The 20,698-nt window shown below is 40.2% G+C and overlaps 1 protein-coding gene across 1 annotated transcript in view; it reads right to left on the bottom strand.

The window, feature by feature from the left end:
- Positions 1-514: 514 nt before the first annotated feature.
- The window catches only part of AP4S1 (adaptor-related protein complex 4, sigma 1 subunit), a 22,077-nt gene continuing 1,893 nt past the window's right edge, over positions 515-20,698 (bottom strand). Inside the window, exons 2-5 of the mRNA XM_008567151.1 lie at positions 18,736-18,822; positions 17,623-17,691; positions 11,652-11,663; positions 515-1,160 (exon numbers count right to left, since the gene is read on the bottom strand). Coding sequence (XP_008565373.1) covers positions 1,032-1,160; positions 11,652-11,663; positions 17,623-17,691; positions 18,736-18,822 — 297 coding nt within the window. The 3' untranslated portion in view covers positions 515-1,031. The remainder of the gene's footprint in view (positions 1,161-11,651; positions 11,664-17,622; positions 17,692-18,735; positions 18,823-20,698) is intronic.

Genomic DNA, 20,698 nt, shown 5'->3' on the forward strand with positions numbered 1-20,698 from the left:
GCAACGGGGTCGCCCCCCTGGGTGTGCCTCCCACACCCCGCCCAGCCAGTGAGGGGGACCGGGTCTGTATGTGGGATCCGAATCCTCGGCGGGAGCACCACCGCACTCCCAAGCGGCACACTGTAGCAGTGCGCCACCGGGCAGGCCTCCATATAGGAAGATTTTGGGGAATGCAGGGCATTGTTCTTGTATAATGAATGACTTAATAGTTTGCCTCAAGACATTCCAGGAGAAAGGAGTTAAGGAGTAATAGGGACAGAGAGGAAGATTCATTTCATGCCAGCCTGAACAGGGGTATTCTCTTGTATTCTATTTTTACACTTTGAACTAAGGTAAATTTCATTAACAAACAAGCTTATTTGTGAGACAAACCCTTACATGGCATAAAGGATAGTTGTAAGTGCTCTCTTTTAATGTTTAACCATCCATTATTTGATAGTAACATTCACTATAGAGTTAATTACATGATGGCATTGTAATTGCTAAGTGCCCTTAAAATGGATATCATAGGCAATTAAAATTTAATTCTTCAGTCTTTATTAGGTACACATTATAGTAAAGTTTTTAAAAAGTAAGTTTTACTAAGATTTTTTTAAGGAAAAAGGTAGCATTCAGAAAATGATGTTACTCAAAATGCCATGTGTTTAAGTCAATTTAAAAATTGGCTGATAGAGAACTGCCATACTTTCCTCCCAACATCCTGCTATTCTTCAATGTAATTTGCAAAAGGCAGCAGAGACCAAAAAGGGTTCCTTAGGTACTCAACAGAATTTAAAGAAGTGGGAAAAATATGCATACAGTTAGAAAACAAAATTTGTCTCACTTTAGAGAAAATTTTTCTTTGTACATATTTTAAAATACAGTTTTGTTTTGCACTTAGGAACTGTGGAAAATACCTACTTATGTCTTTGGAAGGACACCCTATTTTGCAATGTGTGGTCTTCCAGATTCTTTTGGGCTATAGATGTTGAGACGTATTCCACGGTGTTGGCATTTCCTATAAATTGATGTTGTCTGGCAGAGCCTTCCATTCAGCTCTCTGACATCTTATCAAGAATTAGTAGAGGGGCAAGAATTCTTGCCCGGTTAGTTTCCACAATGCAGCCGTTTAAGACCATTTCATCCAAAATGATGTGTACTTTATCCAAATTAAACATTATCTAGGGTCATATTAAGGAAATTAGTTTGAGTTATAAAATTGTTAACATTCAATGAATAATAACTTATGATTTAGCCTGGCATTTTCCCAGTGTAAATTTGCCTATGCATGAAGTTTTTTGTGCAGAATTCCTGAAATTAAAATTGGTGTCTCTATTAGAAATTATTACTGTGTGCACACCTCGTTTCACCTCGGGTAAGCTAACAGGATGAGTAAGCGTAGAAATGAAACAACTACATTATTTTTAGCTGAAGGAAGAGGGAGTCTACCAGAAACTAGAGAACAGAAGTGTGACATTTGGCAAGAGAATAACCTGACACGAAGAATGATGTCTTCCCAGACAAAAATAACAACAATAATAACAATGATTAGTTGAATACTCATTTAAGTTCCAGGCATGACGTTGAGTGCCTTACATATATGACTTCAGTCTTCTCTACAACTCTCTGATGTACATGTTACATATTATTCTCATATCATCCAGAAGCAAACAGGCTCAAAGCCATTGTCCAAGATCACATGGCTGGTAAATGCCAGAGCTGGAATTTAAACCCCAAGCTTGGGCTTAACTGCTCTCCTTCCAGGCTTCTCACGAGGGGCCTGAGGCAACCAAGTAGACACCCTCAGTCCCCAAACCTCCACCCAAAACAAAAGCCTTTACAGCCTTGCATTGTCACCTATCTTCTCCGTCAGACTGAAGTAAAAATCCCCGTGAGGATCAGTGAATGAAAAAGGAAAGGCATGCTGATTCAGTTCCCAGGAAGATGAAAGTTCTCAATTTCAAGACAGTACTACTTGTGCTAAGAAATCATCGGAGAATTATGGAGCCACTTTAACTTACCTGGCGTTCTTACTGGAAAGTTAGCAAAAGGCATGGGTGAAGAAGAAAATATTGTTGAACTGTGATGTCTAACAAACTAGAAAGAGCCAAATTCTTCCTTCAAGAACCCTTTCATTTGAGTACCTAACTTTTCTTTTGTGAAAGGAAGGAGAAGGGGATGTGGAATTAGATGAGGATAATGGTTGAATGTTTCTGAATTTTACACTTTAATGAAGTTGCCATCTCTATTTTGCAAGCATGATCCTGGTCTTTAAAAAAAAAAAATAGCTGACATTGTTTCAAATAGACAAACTTCATTTAACAAATAGGTGATTAAATGTACTAGGGAAGTTCATAATTAAATAACAAATCTATGTAAAGCGAATCATTTCCGCCTGATTTTTTTCAACAATTCCAAGTGTTCAAAGCCTATATTGTGTTTGCTCAGTGAAGTACAACTACAGAGAATGGGACAATCTATGAATGACTTTTAAGTTTCTATTAGGCTCTGTGTTAATATCTCATTAGGCTCTGTGCAAATAGTCCTCCAGCAGAAAAACTGTTTTTCAGGGGCCCATGGGAACTGTCCTTAAGTGGCCCAGAAAAAAAACAAGCAGCTTTACTCTGATATACCTATTTATAATGTCTTCCAATTATATAGATGATTGCTTTGTCCCATGGCCAAACTGGGACTGGACTGTTAGGCGCTTGACTCAAACCTGTTCTCCAGTCCCGAAAGCCAGAACTTAGAAATTGAGGCAAAGAGAGAAGGACAGCCAAGCACATAGGCAGAGTTGAGGAGCACAAGTAGCTGCATGAAAAACGGCCTGCGTAACCCCTCTGTTGTATTCACTAAGGGTGATGAATGCCTAGTACCTTTGTAAATGTCGACTTCTGCAAGATGATTTTCACTGAGATAGAAAGAAGTCTAATCTATTTGAATTGGTTCTGGGATCAAGCTGCTCTGAGGACTGCTCCATCTTTGGCCAAGTAGATGATCTGCAGTTCAGATGTCCCCTTGAGCAACTGCTCAGTTGTGTTGAAATTCAGATCAGAATTTACTGCTGAATCATATCAACCACTGACATCCCTACATTGCAAGGACAAGGTCCTTCGGCAAGTGTGAATTTCCCAACATCCTGGAAACATGAGTTACTCAGTGAGGTCATTCTGTACTGTGGGCATGTGACTGCCTGTCTGTGCATCTGGCTCAAACTCTGAATAATCATGTAGCGTTCTGGCACTATATGGAAAAACCACAGACTAAATCCAATGTGAGGCGGGATCCGAACCCTCGGACGGGAGCGCCGCCGCGCTTCCCAAGCGGCGCACTATCCAGTGCGCCACCGGGCCGGCCCACAAATCTATTTTTTAATTAAAGTGATTGAAATATTTATGGGTCCAATATTGGAATTTTGATCTCTGGATGGTAAAACACTTTTCTAGTATAGTATCTTAACACCACTATGGTGATCTAGTTATCCTTTATTAAATGAGAAAACTGAGCAGCATGACTCAAATGGAACCTCAAAAGCAATTCCAGGGCAGAGCCCAGCCTTCAAACTGAAATTTCTAATTCTAGACTTTGGTCTCAGATCCCTTGGCTTCTCACTCGATTTCTTTTTTAAAAAGATTCTACTTAAGCAAAGTTCTTTGATACAATAAGTAGAGTGGGAAAAAACTTGCTCTCTCAGTGTTTATACTTTTAATTTCTCATGGAATTAGGTTGCCAAGGGCCATTGCATTCACATTTCCCACAGAAAATCTACACTACTGTACAGAAAACTATCATCATGTAGATTCTGCATAGTCCTGGAGATACTCTCCCTGTAGTACAGTCATGTGTTGCTTAATGATGAAAATACGTTCAAAGATATGCATCATTAGGCAATTTCATCATTGTGCAAACATTACAGAGCATACTCACACAAAACCTAGAAGGGTAGCCTCCTACACACCTAGGCCATATGGCATAGCCTATGGTTCCTAGGCTACAATCCTGTACAGCACGTTACTGTGCTGAGTACTGTAGGCAATTGTAATACAATGCTTTTTGTGTATCTAAACTTATGTACACGTAAAAAAGTTACAGTAAAAATACGGTATTATAATCTGATAGTCCCACCGTTGTATACACAGTCCATTGCTGACCGAAATGTCTTTATGCAGTGCTTGACTGTATAGTCCTCTGTTCACACTTAGGCTTAATATTGTCTCTTGCTAATTAGGCCACTGAAATGAAGTGTATCCTTTTATTTATTTATTTAGAGCTCACATGCAGTTTAACTGTCCTTTTTTTTAAAAGTAGGTTTTCCTTAAAGACCTGTTCATATTCCGAGGACAGCAGGACACCCAGGTGTAATTTTGCTTAAAGTCTGTGTAGGCTTATGTAGAACTAAATATGGAAGTCAGCGCTGGGTCAAATGAGCCTGTCGTTTCTCTCATTTTTTTGATAATTCTGTTGCTTCTCATGACTTGCTTTCACTTTTCCTGACTAAAGCCAAACCCAGAAGCATGAAAGGAAAGGAAAGGGCAGAGGGGTGTAGTGGGGAGGAAGGGCAGTGGGTGGCTATGGAACCTAGAGGTCTCAGAGGACATATTTAAAGGGAACAGGGAGGTGGCTGAGGCTGGTGGGAGCTAAAAAAAAAAAAAGCCTGGAAGGCAAACAAAACTGTTAGTCTATAACATTCTCATCCCTTTCCCAGGGGAATGGTTGACTCCCTTGGGAACTATTCATGTCTGAGACTCTCATCACTCATGACAGCACTGGATAGAACTCTCGTGCTGGAAAAGGCCCTGGTCCCCTTTCCCTCAGTGCCTGCCCTTCCCAGAGATGGCTGGCTGCAAACATTCCCGCAGGCCCACAAGCTGGCTTTCACCCATCCTAGGCAGCCTGGCTTTCAATTTACATATTTTCAAAGGGAAAAAAGGATGTTTAGAAATCTCTGAATGTGAGCTCCACTTCTGGAGAGCATGTTCTTATTAAGACATTCATAGATACTCTCTTCAAGATTTTTCTTCCTGGCTGGCGGGTTAGCTTAGCTGGTTAGAGGGCAGCCTTACAACACCAAGGTCACAGGTTTGGGTCCCCCTATCAGCCAGCCACACACATACACACAAAAAAATTCTTACTCCTCCAACCAAAGACTGGTGTTCCTCTAAAACTTCCTTCTTTCACAAAAATGCTTTGACAACACCAGGACACCACGGCAATAGGCACTTTATAAATGTTTTTTTAGAGACTAAATTGCCACGATCTACTCCAGATGATTAATAATTCTTTTAAATGTGTCAAATTTAATCTACCTAATTTATAGCCCTTAGACTCAAGGGCCCTGGAAACCAGAGACTGGTAGCAGCTCTGTCCCAAAGTCACTTTATGGGTTGGGACATGTCACAGGACCTCTCTGAGCCTCTGCCTCTTTATCTAAAAAGTGAGGTTTTAACCTAACAATTGTGTAGGTTTCTCCCAGCTCCAAAGTGCTTGGCTCCTATTACTTTAAATGTAAACTTCAGGGAGAGGGGAGCTGCTTTAATCCTTTCTGGTAATATCAAGCCGTTCCGAAAGTAGTCATATGCTCCATTATACCTCGAAAGAAGTCCTTCTGTGATAACTTCATTAATTAGTTATCATTGTAACTTTCTGAGAGAAATGCAGAAAATTTCAGTTCATTTAGAAGCTGCCACTTCAGTATTGGATGGCTTCCCTGGAGAATTTCTTTGTTCTTCTGACCAGTATTTCTATAGCCCCTAGTTTGAACAAGTATTTTTGTTCATTTAGAAGCTGCCACTTCAGTATTGGATGGCTTCCCTGGAGAATTTCTTTGTTCTTCTGGCCAGTATTTCTATAGCCCCTAGTTTGAACAAGTATTTTTGTAATTTCTTGTTAAATCAGTTTGAAATTCTCTCCTAGCTGGAGAAGGCCTATTCTGGTTTCTGAACCTCTAAAGGTACTTGGGATTTTAGGAAGTTAATGAAGGAACGAGAGGGAGATGCCTGACAGTGGGCAGGGGTCCTGATCAAGATCTGACCACAAATCTTGGTAGTGCTGATCGCCGTGGCCTGCATGTCGTCATGCCTCCAGGGAGCACCCCGGAAGACGCTAGCTGAGGAGCAGAGAGGACACGCAGCACTGGGGCCCTTCCTGCTCCCCATACCCTCATCCACAACAAAGAAGGCATGAACCAGGGTGCTTTCACGTCACACACATGAGCTTTCAGGTCCTAGAATAAACTGCTCAGGCTTTTGGGCTTTAAGAGTTTATAAAATAAAATCATGAATGTTCTAAAGATGTTTTTAAATCAAGAAAATATGCTGGATTCTAGGCCTACTGTAGTGGACTGAATTATGCCGCCCCAAACTCACTGAAGCTTGAATTGTGTCCCCCAAGTTTTATGTATTAAAACCTTAGCCCCCACTGTGACTGTTAGTTAAGAGGGTGGGAAATCCTATTATGGAAATTGAAAGGTGGAGCCTTGAAGAGGTGATTGGATTGTAGGACTGTGCTGTAGTGAATGGATTAATAATGGTGGTCAGGGGCGTGGTTCTGAGGGCTTTAAAAAGAGTGAATGAAAAAGTCTCTCTCTCTCTGCTCCACCATTTTCACAATGTGATACTCTGATGTCACTCTCACCACTATCAAAACCCTTACCAGATGTGTTTCCTGAACTGTGGACTTCCCAGCCTTTGAAAGTGTAAGCAATAAATTTCATTTTCTTTATAAAATACCCAGTTCCGTGTATTTTGCTATAAGCAACAGAAACAGACTAATACACCTACCCTATATTTGTGGCAGTGGGGACTGCAAGAGTATAAATAGGGACTCCAGCCTGCTCCCTCCTTCTCTTCCCACGCATATATGTGGGACATCCCGATGACCACACAGCCTCCATGTCATTCCTGCCCCCAGTACTGGGGTGGGGGTGGAGGAGAGTCCTGCATAGGCCTTACAGCAGGCCCTGTAAATCCTGGGGGCCCAGAAAGCCAGAGGGTGGTCAAGAAGTGTGTGGGGAGGGGCTGTAGGTATCCTCACCCCATGGAGAGGGGTGCTGCTGAAGCAGAGCCAAAGTGGGGCCCCAGAAAGAGACCCTGGTTGTCTAAGTCTGAAGGCAGTACTGCTGCATTCCATTTTAGCCAAAACAAACCAAGTCTTTGCGCCTCTTCACAGGCACCAAATACCGAAAAAGGCTGTTAAGGCTTTCTGGACCTGCACGCACACAGTAGGTGTGCACTGAAATGAGAAGATGATACATCTCCCCCACAGTGTTGTTCATTGATGCCATCCCCTGACTATTTAGCAGATAGGAGTAGAGACAGCTCCTTTGAATTATGAATTGTCTAGAGCATAGCAAGCCTCCTGGGGCCCCAGCGCTGAGCACATTTTGGGAAGCTCTTCAATCAGTTCCTGAGAAACCATTTTAATTCATGGAACGAAGTCTTAAGTAAGTATGCCCAGGGATATGATGGGGCAAACTTTCCTCATAGAAACAGGCCTCAAAAATCCTCAGGCAAAATTTCAGCCCATGGGTGGGTGGAATGGGAAGAGCGTATAGGAGCTTATTCACAACATGTGGGTGATTTAGGTCATTGATGAGCGTGGTCCCAAGCGGACAGACTGCCCCATCTGACACCACTGCACCAGGGGTTTCCACTTTCTGGAATGGTTTACAACAAGCCAGAATTTCTGTCCCGATTTCTTGTGCTCGGGTCATTTCTTTTTTAAGTCCCATCTGTCTTGTTCTGTGATGTTAGTCTTACTAGAAGTAGAACTAGCCCATATTAGGGAGAAATGCAAATGGTGCACTTTATTTCAAAGCTCATCCTCATCCTTAAAAGGCATCAGGGTGGGAAAACATCTGGAGAAAAAGACTGCAAGTAAGGGGCTTCTTGGGAATTCCATGAGGTTTTGACTTCCTTCTCCTGTTGCTGTACCAAAACCAAGCCTTAAATCATGTCTGTTCCATGTGGGCTGACAAGAAAGGCTTTCTTAAGCCTGAGCAAACTCAGAGAAGATTATGTGCTCTGAGTGTTGGGAGAACCAGCTCCAGGTTACAATTACAAGAGTTGCTTGTTTTCAATCTTTCATGACCTATGGAAGTTTTCCTGACAGAGCAGACCTGAACAATAATGCTAGCTACTCTGCAGGTTCCTGGCTACACGCTTCCAGAACAGTGATGCAGAACGAATATGGCCCTACCTAGAGGGAGAAGGAAACTGCAGCTGAGTCTCTACAGGCTCCCCTGTCTTTCTGCTATTCAGCTAGAGTGCAGAGGTCCTCCCCAGACACGTGATAGTTAAAAAGTATTATGTATGAAGCAGAGGAGAGTCATGGGTTTTTTATTTTGTTTTTTTTCAGGTAGCTGAGGGTGGTGACCTTTTAGGAATATCAATAGAGGAGAGGTGCCCCATGCCCTGGCCTGCCACCTGCTCCACTGTTGGGCCACTGGAGGTGCACATGAAATTATACCTAGAGCAAAGACACCAACTTCCAGGGCTGGAGATGTTTAGTTCCCTTCTTTAAATGATGTCAAATTCCTATCTGTCAGATGGATATGCCTAAGTAATTTCTTTTTTTTTTTTTTTCTTTTTTTGTGACCGGTAAGGGGATTGCAACCCTTGGCTTGGTGTCACCCGCACCCCGCTCAGCCAGTGAGCGCACTGGCCATCCCTATATAGGATCCGAACCTGCGGTGGGAGTGCCGCACTCTTCCGAGTGCACCATGGGGCCGGCCCTGCCTAAGTAATTTCTAAGGGCAGTAAAAATATAACTTTCAGGGGCCGACCTGTGGCGCACTCGGGAGAGTGCAGTGCTGGGAGTGCAGCAACACTCCTGCTGCGTGTTCGGATCCTATATAGGGATGGCCGGTGCACTCACTGGCTGAGCGTGGTGTGGGCGACACCACACCAAGGGTTGTGATCCCCTTACCGGTCACGAAAAAGACAAAAAAATATAACTTTCAGAGATGCGGGGGAGGCAAAAATGAAGCCAGGTAAAATAAGGGGAGAAGATACAAATTGTGTATGGAAATTAAATTCAAACAAAAATGCTGGAGCTCATTACATAGACCTATGCTATAAACCAGAGGGATACAAAGACAAGTACACGTGTCTCTACCCTAATAAACATCTAGTCAATATATGACACAGCAACACAACTAATCCAGCTGTAATACATATCCTGTCACATCTGATTCACTTTATTTTCATTTTTTTATTTTATTCTTTTGTGGCGGATAGCTGGTACAGGGATAGAACCCTCGACCTTGGTGTTATCAGCACCATGTTCTAATTAACTGAGCTAACAGGCCAGCCCTGATTCACTTTAATTCTCTGGATATCTAGACTTGTAAGACTCTCTTCCTAGTTTAGGTGTTAGGAAACTCAGCTCAGTTACCTAGAGTCATAGCAACAGCAAGTATGATAGCTGAGAGGGTGTAAAAGCTCTTCTGTTCTAATTCTCTCATTCTGAGAGGAAATGGTGTGCCAGTTAGTGGTAAGACCAAAAGTGGAACTTGAGTTTCTGTATCCCAGCAAAGTGCCTAGAAGCTCTTGCTATCTCTGGAGAACTTTTTAAATCAAGAGGTTGTTTTTTTTTTTGTACTCCATTGCACAAATAGGAAGAGATTTATTTTCAATTGCTTTAAAGGGCTTAATTAAAATAGAATTATAACATGCTGAATAAAAATATATACTAATATACAGCCTGGTCTTGGGTCTCCTAGGTCAAAGGGATTTAGGTCACTCACCACCAGAGGGCACTCAGATTTTCCCAGTTAATTTATTTATTTAATTAATTAATTAATTAATTTATTTTTTAAAGATGACCGGTAAGGGGATCTCAACCCTTGGCGTGGTGTTGTCAGCACCACGCTCAGCCAGTGAGCGAACCGGCCATCCCTATATGGGATCCAAACCCATGACCTTGGTGTTATCAGCACCGCACTCTACCGAGTGAGCCACGGGCCGGCCTATTTCCCAGTTAATTTAACGAGGCTTCCAAATACTGCCTGCAAATGAGTTTTATCAACATTATGAAATTTTCTATTAATAGAAACAGGTAAATGGCTATTTCCCCAGAATATTAAGATGATGTAAATATACTGGTTCTGGGCATAGATGTCTAATACACACACACATATATTCATACATATACACACACAAATATATGTATATATATGTATATAAACATATTTGTTATAATTCATATATATTTGTTATGTACTAAGTAAATTTTATATATATTAATACATATTTGCAATAATTAATATTACTACTTTAGATTCAAACCTGATGTGTTCTCAAAGGACTCCTTTCTTTATTGCTTTCAAGTGGTAGGCAGATTTTGGAAGTAAAAAATTAAAAGTCAGCTTGCCTCCAGAGCACTCACACAAAGCCTAGTGGGCTCCTACCAAAATCTATAGGCTTGCAGTATTCTAAACAAATCATACTTATTGTTGGGGTCCTTGGATACTTTGATTTAAAAGGGAGAAAAAGAAGAAAAGGAGAGCTTTCTCTGCTATAAAAGGAAATGAGCACAAGCCAGGCAATTTCTTTAACCTTCCAGCTCATCAACCTGAAGGTCTTATTCTGATTATGCTGGGATTTCTGGAGATTTATACCTGGAGCCCTGAAAATCCAGTATCTCTAGGAGGACCAAGCACTTTCTGGCTGTTATTTAAATTTTGAAAAAGCCTATTCCATATACTTAAAATAAGTTAAATTTATATATAATAGTTATTACTAACTGCAGGTACTACCATAGCATTGCCCTGTCTGAAAAAATAAAAAATCTTAATAAGAATTGTCTTTATAAAAAAGGGAGGGGGAGAATGTCTGCAAAATACCTGGCTGTCTTCTCATAGCTGTTGGTGATTAACATTCTGCTGAATTGTTTTCCTGCCCCTTGGCACTTACCTGATTATGACTAGAGTGTGCTTTGCCAAGTACTGTGGGAAACGGTATTGAAAAAGGATACATCTAATTCACTCTGGAAAAGAAAAAAAGAGTGCAAGGGTGAGAATGAGACACTGGGAGATGATGCTTTTAGCAGAGTTAGCAACTGTTCTGGTCTCCAAGATAGGAAAGTCTGCTGCTATTTATGCAGAAGCCTGAGAGTGGGAAGGCCCTGAGTTCGGGATTGTGACTTAAAAAAAGGCTTCAAGTTTAGAGAAATTTTACAAGCCAGAGAATTTCATCATTGGAAAGGAGAGAAAATAACAGACAGTAGGTAATTTGATATGTGTATCAGAAACCTTAACAATGTGCCATACCTTGTGAANCTTATTCTGATTATGCTGGGATTTCTGGAGATTTATACCTGGAGCCCTGAAAATCCAGTATCTCTAGGAGGACCAAGCACTTTCTGGCTGTTATTTAAATTTTGAAAAAGCCTATTCCATATACTTAAAATAAGTTAAATTTATATATAATAGTTATTACTAACTGCAGGTACTACCATAGCATTGCCCTGTCTGAAAAAATAAAAAATCTTAATAAGAATTGTCTTTATAAAAAAGGGAGGGGGAGAATGTCTGCAAAATACCTGGCTGTCTTCTCATAGCTGTTGGTGATTAACATTCTGCTGAATTGTTTTCCTGCCCCTTGGCACTTACCTGATTATGACTAGAGTGTGCTTTGCCAAGTACTGTGGGAAACGGTATTGAAAAAGGATACATCTAATTCACTCTGGAAAAGAAAAAAAGAGTGCAAGGGTGAGAATGAGACACTGGGAGATGATGCTTTTAGCAGAGTTAGCAACTGTTCTGGTCTCCAAGATAGGAAAGTCTGCTGCTATTTATGCAGAAGCCTGAGAGTGGGAAGGCCCTGAGTTTGGGATTGTGACTTAAAAAAAGGCTTCAAGGTTAGAGAAATTTTACAAGCCAGAGAATTTCATCATTGGAAAGGAGAGAAAATAACAAACTAACTCAGTCTTTTCCAAGATAGGAAAGTCTGCTGCTATTTATGCAGAAGCCTGAGAGTGGGAAGGCCCTGAGTTCGGGATTGTGACTTAAAAAAAGGCTTCAAGTTTAGAGAAATTTTACAAGCCAGAGAATTTCATCATTGGAAAGGAGAGAAAATAACAAACTAACTCAGTCTTTACAGACAGTAGGTAATTTGATATGTGTATCAGAAACCTTAACAATGTGCCATACCTTGTGAATTCATTGATTTTACTTCTAGAAGTTTATTCTAAGAAAATAATTGGACAATGGCACGATGACATATGATAAGATGCTCAGGGTGATGTTGTTTGTAATAGCAAATTATTGATAATAACCTAAGTATCTGTCAAGGGGGGACTAGTTAAGTAAATTACAGAATAACCACAAATGATGATGTAGACATTTAAGTACTAACATATTGTTAAATACAAAAGCAAGTTATAAAATGGTATATACAGGATTATCCCATGTATATGTGTATGCGTGTGTGTGTATATATATATATATATAGTTATATATATATAGTTATATATGAATATAGAGGGTATAGACAGATATATGAAGTGCAAAAGGAAATGCACCTAAAGGTCAGTTATCAATAAGTAATAGGCTTACTGATGATCTTCTTCCTCCCACTTAAAAAAAAATACTTAATTTTTTACAGCAGTTTTAGGTTCATAGCAAAATCCAGATGCAGGTATAAAGATATCCCTTACACTCCCTGTCCCCACACATGTATAGCCTCCCCTACAATGAACACCTCCTACAGAAGTGGTACATTTGTCACAACCGATGAGCCCACATTGTCCCAATCATTAACACCCAAAGTCCACAGTTTAAATTAGAGTTCACTCTAGTGTTGTACATTCTAGGCGTTTGGACAAATGTATAATGACTTGTATCCATCCTCTTCTTTCTTTTTGTTTACATGTGTTTAAATTTTTTTTCAATGAAAATAGATCTTTATGTAATGAAAAAGTCATAGAGGAAGAAAAAAGTCAACGGAATTAAGTTTAGTTCTGAAAGGACTAAAGGTTTGTCAAATGCAGCACTGAAAATCCTGGTGCCACTTCCTCAGCAGCAACACCCTCACCTCTTGCAAAACAGCCTCCTTGAAGTTAACTGGGTTGGCTTTTCTGTTTTGAAAATGGGATGCTGAGATGCTTCTCTTGGCCCAGACGGCATGAGATTGATCTTCCAAATTTAAGATTTGGAAACTCTCTAAGATTAAAAATAGTTCCAGAAAGAATGTTTAAAACTCACAAACCTAAAAATAAACCTTAGATGACAAGGCATTCTCTGCGAGTGGGACAGAATCTATTTTCTTTCCCATAGGACTCTCTTCTCTCTTCCTCTTCTTTTTGCTATGGTTTGGTCCTAAACTGAGTCATGCCTGAGTAGGGTCCAAGTCCTGCATAATCACCTGGCTTAAATTAAATTCTAATCTTTACTTCTGCGGTTTTCGTGGTCACTGACTCTCTCTCTAAAATTACAGCTTTAATTCAGCAACGTGCTATTTATTCTCAGTTACTGAATATAATAATAATAATTGTAAAAATCTTAGCAATGATAGTGCTTCTACCCACTCTTTATTCTCCCAGGTTTAAAACATTGTTATTTTGGGAAATTATATTCTTCTTGGTGGGTGTTGCCTTAAAGTGGCTAATCACGGCCAGCTCGGAATCACAGACCCTGACTTGCAACCAGTCTGTCTTAAGAAGTGAGGGGTCACCACGAGATAAGCAGGAGCTACAGCTGTGCTGTCCAATGTGGTAACCACCAGCCTCGTGTGGAGATCTGAATTTAAACTAATTAAAATGAAATAAAATTAAAATTTCATTTTCTCAGTTTTACTAACCACATTTCAAGTGCTCAAAAGCCACCTGTGGCTAGTACCTACCCTATTGACAGCACAGGTATAGAACATTCCTGTCACTACAGAAAATTTTTCTAGACAGTGCTGGTCTATGGTGCTCTCTTCAGTCAATCAGCACAGAGATAGCATTCTTGTTTGCCTGTTTTTGTTTTTTTGGCAGCTGGCATGTAAATGGTTTCAAACCCTTGACCTTGGTATTACTGGCACCACACTCTCCCAAGTGAGCTAATGGGCCAGCCCCAGAGACAGATTTTTAAAGCCAATCTCAATGTCCTCCGTCCCCTCAAGGCCGGTCTCTGACATGGCCTGACCTCTTGATCTCTTCCAGCTTTGGAGGGCACCGATCCCTTCCTGGCTAGATGCACTACCACAGCAGGCATATTCCCAGCTCCAACCAGTGAATTAAGAAATGGCTGACAGCAAGCTTCATGCACTAAGGCAGTGGTTCTCAAACTTAAGCCGGCATCAGAATCACCTGGAAGGCTTGTGAAAACATACATTGCAGGGCCCAGAGTTACTGATTCAATGATCTGGGGTGGGGCCCAGAATTCGTATTTCTAAAAAGTTTCCAGCTTCTGGTGCTGGTCCAGGAACCAGACCTGGATAACCACTGCACTAAGGCAATAAAGACAGGCTAGTGATTGTCCTATGAAGAAGGAATTTGTCAAACTTCATTTTGGCATCAGGATCTGGGCTGAACATGTAACTTCTTTGCATGAGTTTTGCCCTTAGCAGGTTTTAGTGCGCTCAATATTACTAATTATGGAGCAGATTACACTCACTGCCTCAGGAAGATGAAGCTTGGGAATGGTTCCTTCTTAATCCTTTCTGCATGAGTTTTGCCCTTAGCAGGTTTTAGTGCGCTCAATATTACTAATTATGGAGCAGATTCCACTCACTGCCTCAGGAAGATGAAGCTTGGGAATGGTTCCTTCTTAATCCTTTTATTTTAAAGAAAGAAAAATGAAATAAACAAAACAACTTTGAAAAATAATAAGCTTCCTGTACCAGCCAGCCACCAAAAACAAACAAAAAAAAGAAAAATAACAAGCTTGAGCCACTGCTACTTCTCAGGAATGCCTAACCAAGGCTTGGGAAGGCCTATGGGGCAAAGTAAATATCTTCACTGATTCTCTTTTATTTATTTATTTATTTTTATTTTTTATTTTTTTGTCTTTTTTTGTCTGTGTCCGGCAACGGATCGCAACCCTCACTGTCGCCCCCGCACCGGACCGGGACCGGCAACGGGATCGCAACCCTCAGCACTGCCCCCGTGCCTCGCTCAGCCAGTGAGCGGGAACCGGTCTGCATGTGGGATCCGAACCCTCGGGCGGGAGCGCCGCCACGCTTCCCAAGCGGCGCACTAGCACAGTGCGCCACCGGGCCGGCTCCATGATTCTCTTTTAAAAGACTGTTGGGTTTCAAACCTCCTGCAAAACTACAGAAATCAAGATAGTGTGGTACTGGGATAAGGGCAGGCATAGAGATCAACGAAACAGAACTGCAAGTCCAGAATTAAACCCTTACATTTGTGGTCAATTGATTTACGAAAAGGGTGCTAAGACAATTTACTGGGGGTAAAAAACTGTCTTTTCAACAAATGGTACTGGGACAACTGGATATCTAAATACAAAAGAATGATGTTAGACCTGTACCTCACAACATATATAAAAATTACTCAAAATGGACCAAAGACCTAAATGTGGGAACTAAAACTATAAGACTTTAGGAAGAAAACATAGAAGTGGGCTGGTCAGGCAGCTCAGTTGGTTCAAGTGTGGTGTTTAAAACACCAATGTCCAGGGTTCCATTCCTGTACTGGCCAGCTGCAAAAAAACCCACAAAAAAACCCCAAAAAAGAAAACACAGGAGTAAATCTACATGACCTTAGGTTAGACAAAGCTTTTTAGACATGACATCAAAAACATAAGCAATAAAAGAAGAAATTGAATATTGGATTTCATCAAATTAAAAATGATTGTGCTTCATAGGGCGCCACTAGAAAGTGAAAAGAAAACTACTGAACGGGAGAAAGTATTTTCAAATCATAACTCTAATAAAGTACTCTTTATTCATAGTGTATAAAGAACTCTTGCAACTCAACAATAAAGAGACAAATAATATAATTTAAAAATGGGCAAAGGATCTGAGCAGACATTTCTCCCAAGAAGATATACGAATGGACAATAAACACATCAAAAGATGCTCAACATCCTTATCCATTAGTGAAACACAAATCAAAACCACAGTCGATTGGCCTCTATACTAGTTCACACACACTAGATTGGCTATAATTAAAAAGACAGTTAAGTTTTGGTGAGGATGTGGAGAAATTGGAACCCTCATACACTGCTGGTGGGAATTTAAATCATGCAGACATTTTGGAAAACATTTTGGCAGTTTATCAAAATGTTAAACATGGGCCGGGCCTGTGGCTCACTCGGGAGAGTGCGGTGCTGATAACACCAAGGCCATGGGTTCGGATCCCATATAGGGATGGCCGGTTCACTCACTGGGTGAGCATGGTGCTGACAACACCAAGTCAAGGGTTAAGATCCCCTTACCGGTCATCTTTAAAAAAATATATATATATATATTAAACATAAAGTTATCATTATCACCCAGCTTTTCCACTCCAAGGTATATGCGCAAGAGAACTGAAAACATGGTTCTAGACAAAAACGTATATGCAAACGTTCATAGCTACAAAGTTGGAAATAACCCAAATGTCCATCAACTGATGAATGGATAAAAAAATGTGGTACATTCATACCATAAAATATTTGTCAGTAAAAGGAGACAACTACTGATACATGCTACAACATGGATGGGTCTTGAAAACATTAATGCTAAGTGAAAGAAACTAGTCACAAAAGACCACATGTTGTACAATTATATTTATATGAAATATCCAGAACACGCAAATGTATAGAGACAGAAAGTAGATTAGTGGTAACCAAGGTTCTAGAAAGAATGGAGGAGAATAACTGTAGGGAAATGCTAATGAGCATGTTTCTTTGATGGGTGATAAAATTTCCTAAAATTTATTGTGGTGATGGTTTGTACAATTCTATGTAAACACTAAAAATTAATTACATGCTTTATCTTACTGGTGGCTGGCTTGTACAGGGATCCAAACCCTTGACCATGGCGTTATAATTACACACTTTAAATGGGTGAATTCTATGGTATGTAAGTTATATTTTGATACAGCTTTTAAAAAAAAAAAAGAAAGACTTGGAAAGGAACTCACATACTCTTTAAGGGGAGTTTATTTTTGATTCTCAAAGTAAGGGTTTGGATGAAATGATTATTAAAGTGAAAAGTCTTCTGGTGTCTTAGGAAGGAAAGCAGAGGGAAAAAAGAAAAGAGTGAGTGAGTTAGAGGGCAAAATCTCATAACTGAGAGAAAAAAAAAAAAGAGGTTCTTTATAAAGATCTAAGACATACTTATGGGCCGGCTCGTGGCTCACTCGGGAGAGTGCGGTGCTGATAACACCAAGGCCCCGGGTTCAGATCCCATTAGGCATGGCCAGTTAGCTCACTGGGTGAGCATGGTGCTGACAACACCAAGTCAAGGGTAAAGATCCCCTTACCAGTCATCTTTTTATAAAAAAAAAAAAAAAAAGATCTAAGACATACTTAGGTTTGTAACACTTTGGATGAGCCAGAAGGAAAGGTAAAGAAAATTTGGCATCATGTGAATTTTAACTTTTACATTTTAAAGCTCTATATTAACACATGTTCTTGCTATATAGACTCAATGAGACTCAGTTTCAGGGAAACTGGGCTGAAGAAGAAAACCATTTTTTTGCCATTATACTTACCACTCGGCTGAAGTATGCATCTAAAACTTCCACAAAGTTATGGATGAATTCATAAATAGCCATCTCATTCTGAAATAAAGAGGAAGGGTGCAATTCATTTTAGGATGGCCCTCATGTCAATGAGACACAGAATTGCCCAGTCAGCCCCCAGGTTTTAGAGCATGTGGCTTAGTGAACACATAATGAGAGTAAAGCAGCTTCCCACTAACAAATACTCAGGGCAGTTCTATTACTCGCTTGTTTAAGAGACATTTATCAGTAGAGGAAATGTAGAAAATCTTAACCTCTAAGTTTTGTTTTGTTTTGTTTTGTTTTTGGTGGCTGGCTGGTAAGGTGATCTGAACTTTTGACCTCGATGTTACCAATACCATGCTCTAACCAAGTGAGCTAACCGGCCAGCCCCAAGATTTTTTCTTAAAGCCCATGATGAATCTAGCCAAATTGAAACTTTAGAGTCTAGTGTTTAGAGTTCTGAGCTCTACTTCCTGACTTCAACACCAATTGGCTGAAGCAATTTTTTCAGGTTTTTCATGCCACTATTTTTCCATATCTGTGAGAACAGTGGAACCACCTCAAAGTTCAGTTCATGGATAAAAAAACAATTGACTGAGATTTCAAAGTATTTTAGATCTGAAACACTTTCAGGGATTCCACCGCCATATGTGCTGTTGATCTGGGACTAACATTTCTGAAGGGGTGAACTAAATCTGAGATGTGATCACAACACAATCACACTTTTACTTTGCTTTGGCTTCTGATATGTCAGCCCATGTTTAATGCCACAACTGACTGGCCTGTATGCTTGACTAAGCTGCCCCACTGTGCAGCAGAACACGGGCAGGGCACTAAGGCTGCTTAGGACAGAGGAAGACAGTCTGTGGTTTTGTGCTTCTTCTCCACCTCACAAGTTGCTCATTCACTCCAAGAAGCATCCTAGGTATTTCTCTACCATACAGCTTTCCCCAGCTTTGACAGAAACCAAGATCTTTCAAAAGAGTCATAATAATTCTTGGGGAGGCAAGTAGGAAGAAAATGTCAATTTAAGGAGGAACAAAAATCAGACCGGTATCCCTAATCTTCTTGCATTTTCCATAGGCTGTTCTATTATCTTACCTCAGTATCATTAACTCCAACCACAATGAAGAGAGCTGCATACTGCCGATATATCAGCTTAAAATCCTTGTATTCAATGAAGGAGCACTAGATGAAACACAGTCAGATGTCAATTACTATGGTTGACAAAGATTTCTTCAAAATAGCGCGCATAATTTCTAGGTTCTGATTTGAGTATCTGCCAGCACACTCCTAGAAATATAGCACATTAAAATGTTATACAACCTTGGTTGGCCCTCTCACAACATGCAGGGGACTACCTGGAGGCATCTCTGGTGGGAACTGGAGAAGTAGTCTTGGAAAGAGACGACTGAGTGTTCACGTGGCTTTCCGCTTGTACTCCTTCTCATTCCTTTGCTTGGCTTTGAGTGGAACTCAGCGGGCAAAGCTCATGAATAATTAACATTTTAAACTGCCTCCAGTGTAAAAATAAGCAAACATGATACAGAAGATTTTCTTCTTTCTACCTCCCCATGACTTTCTGGAAAGCAATTAGCTATTCTCAGTATTGTTCTGATAGTCACTGAGGAGCCAAATACATGTAGCATACTAAAAAAACATATATTGGTTGCTTTTTCCTAGAACCATGAAAAGAATCAATGTAGATTCTTTTATAAATTATTTAAAGATGGCCTTTTTATGGCAGATGCTAGACAAAATCTCCCACTGTAAACACTGCTTCGTATGAATTAATAACTAGGTTACCACCACTGATATGCGGATAAAACAACTCCCTTCCCATTCATCTCTCTCCTAAAGCCACTGCACAAAAGGCTAAGGGAAGGCACTGGGTGGACTGGAATTGGATAGCAGGCTGAAGGCACCGTGTTACTCTTCTTTGGACTTTAGTGTGTGCTTCATCAAATGCAACTGAGCATGAACTTTATGGCTTTTTGTACTGGGATTTGCTGCTCTCGGGAGCACGGATGCACCTGGGGTTGAAGCTACAAGTTTTTATTATGGAAGTTCTTCCAACGGAAAGCCATTTGACAGTCTATAAAACGCAGGGATTTGAGGTTTTTATTTAAAAGTAGGATAAAGTAATAAGTACAGGACCATTCTGCAGCTTTTGGCTCACTGTAGAACCAGTGTGATTTCTGCTCAGTTAAATCTTTCAAGGAAACGTAACCTACTTGAAAGAACTGAGGAATATTTTTCAAAGCCTCTCAGGAATTTCTGACATTAAAAAAAGTATCAAAGCACCTTTGTGACTAAAATAAAAAACTAAGCTGGTATTATGCTCCTTTAGTGCCTGATCATGCCAAAATCCAGCAGGTTCCTTTAAAATCTAAAATAATTGGGAATGCTTCAAAAATATCTAACACTATATTAATTACAAAGGTTATATTTCAAAGGAAGATCTGTCAGTGAAGATGATGTCTGAAATTGTAGAATGCCTGCATTTTGTAGAAAGATTCAAAGAGAAATGCTTCCAAGAGTATGTTTACCTTTACTTAAAGTACGTGGCTATAACAGTTTCTGTCTGACAACAACATGAAGCACTGTGCCATGACAGGGCAAAGTAGTAATTCGAAGAGGAAGTCTGAGATGTCCCAACTGGAAAATCAGTTTAGAAGCCAAGGGAAACACATTTGTGACACGTAACTTCTGAACACTGATGTCGCTTAATATTTTATGACTTAGCAGTGGTTCCCACAGGCACCCTTTCTACATATGCAGTGAAATGGAGAACTAAATTAATGGATGATTTAAACAAGGTTCTGATTTTGCCTCAGAGTTGTTGAGTGATTTCCAATGGATTTGAAATTTAGGACCTGGATTAAGTAATTCTGTAATTAAAGTTCTCTGTAAAAATAGATTCAGTTTTAAAAATTAATATTTATTACTATTGTAATGATTTTATTTAACTTCCATTTTGGAAAAATGGATAGAGTTGTTGTTTCATATGAATTTTTAACTCCCATCTCCCCCATCTACCTAATAAAATAAGACAAATTCAAAT

This window comes from Galeopterus variegatus, unplaced genomic scaffold (assembly GCF_000696425.1).
Source record: "Galeopterus variegatus unplaced genomic scaffold, G_variegatus-3.0.2 Scaffold299, whole genome shotgun sequence".
In the NCBI taxonomy this organism is placed as follows: domain Eukaryota; kingdom Metazoa; phylum Chordata; class Mammalia; order Dermoptera; family Cynocephalidae; genus Galeopterus; species Galeopterus variegatus.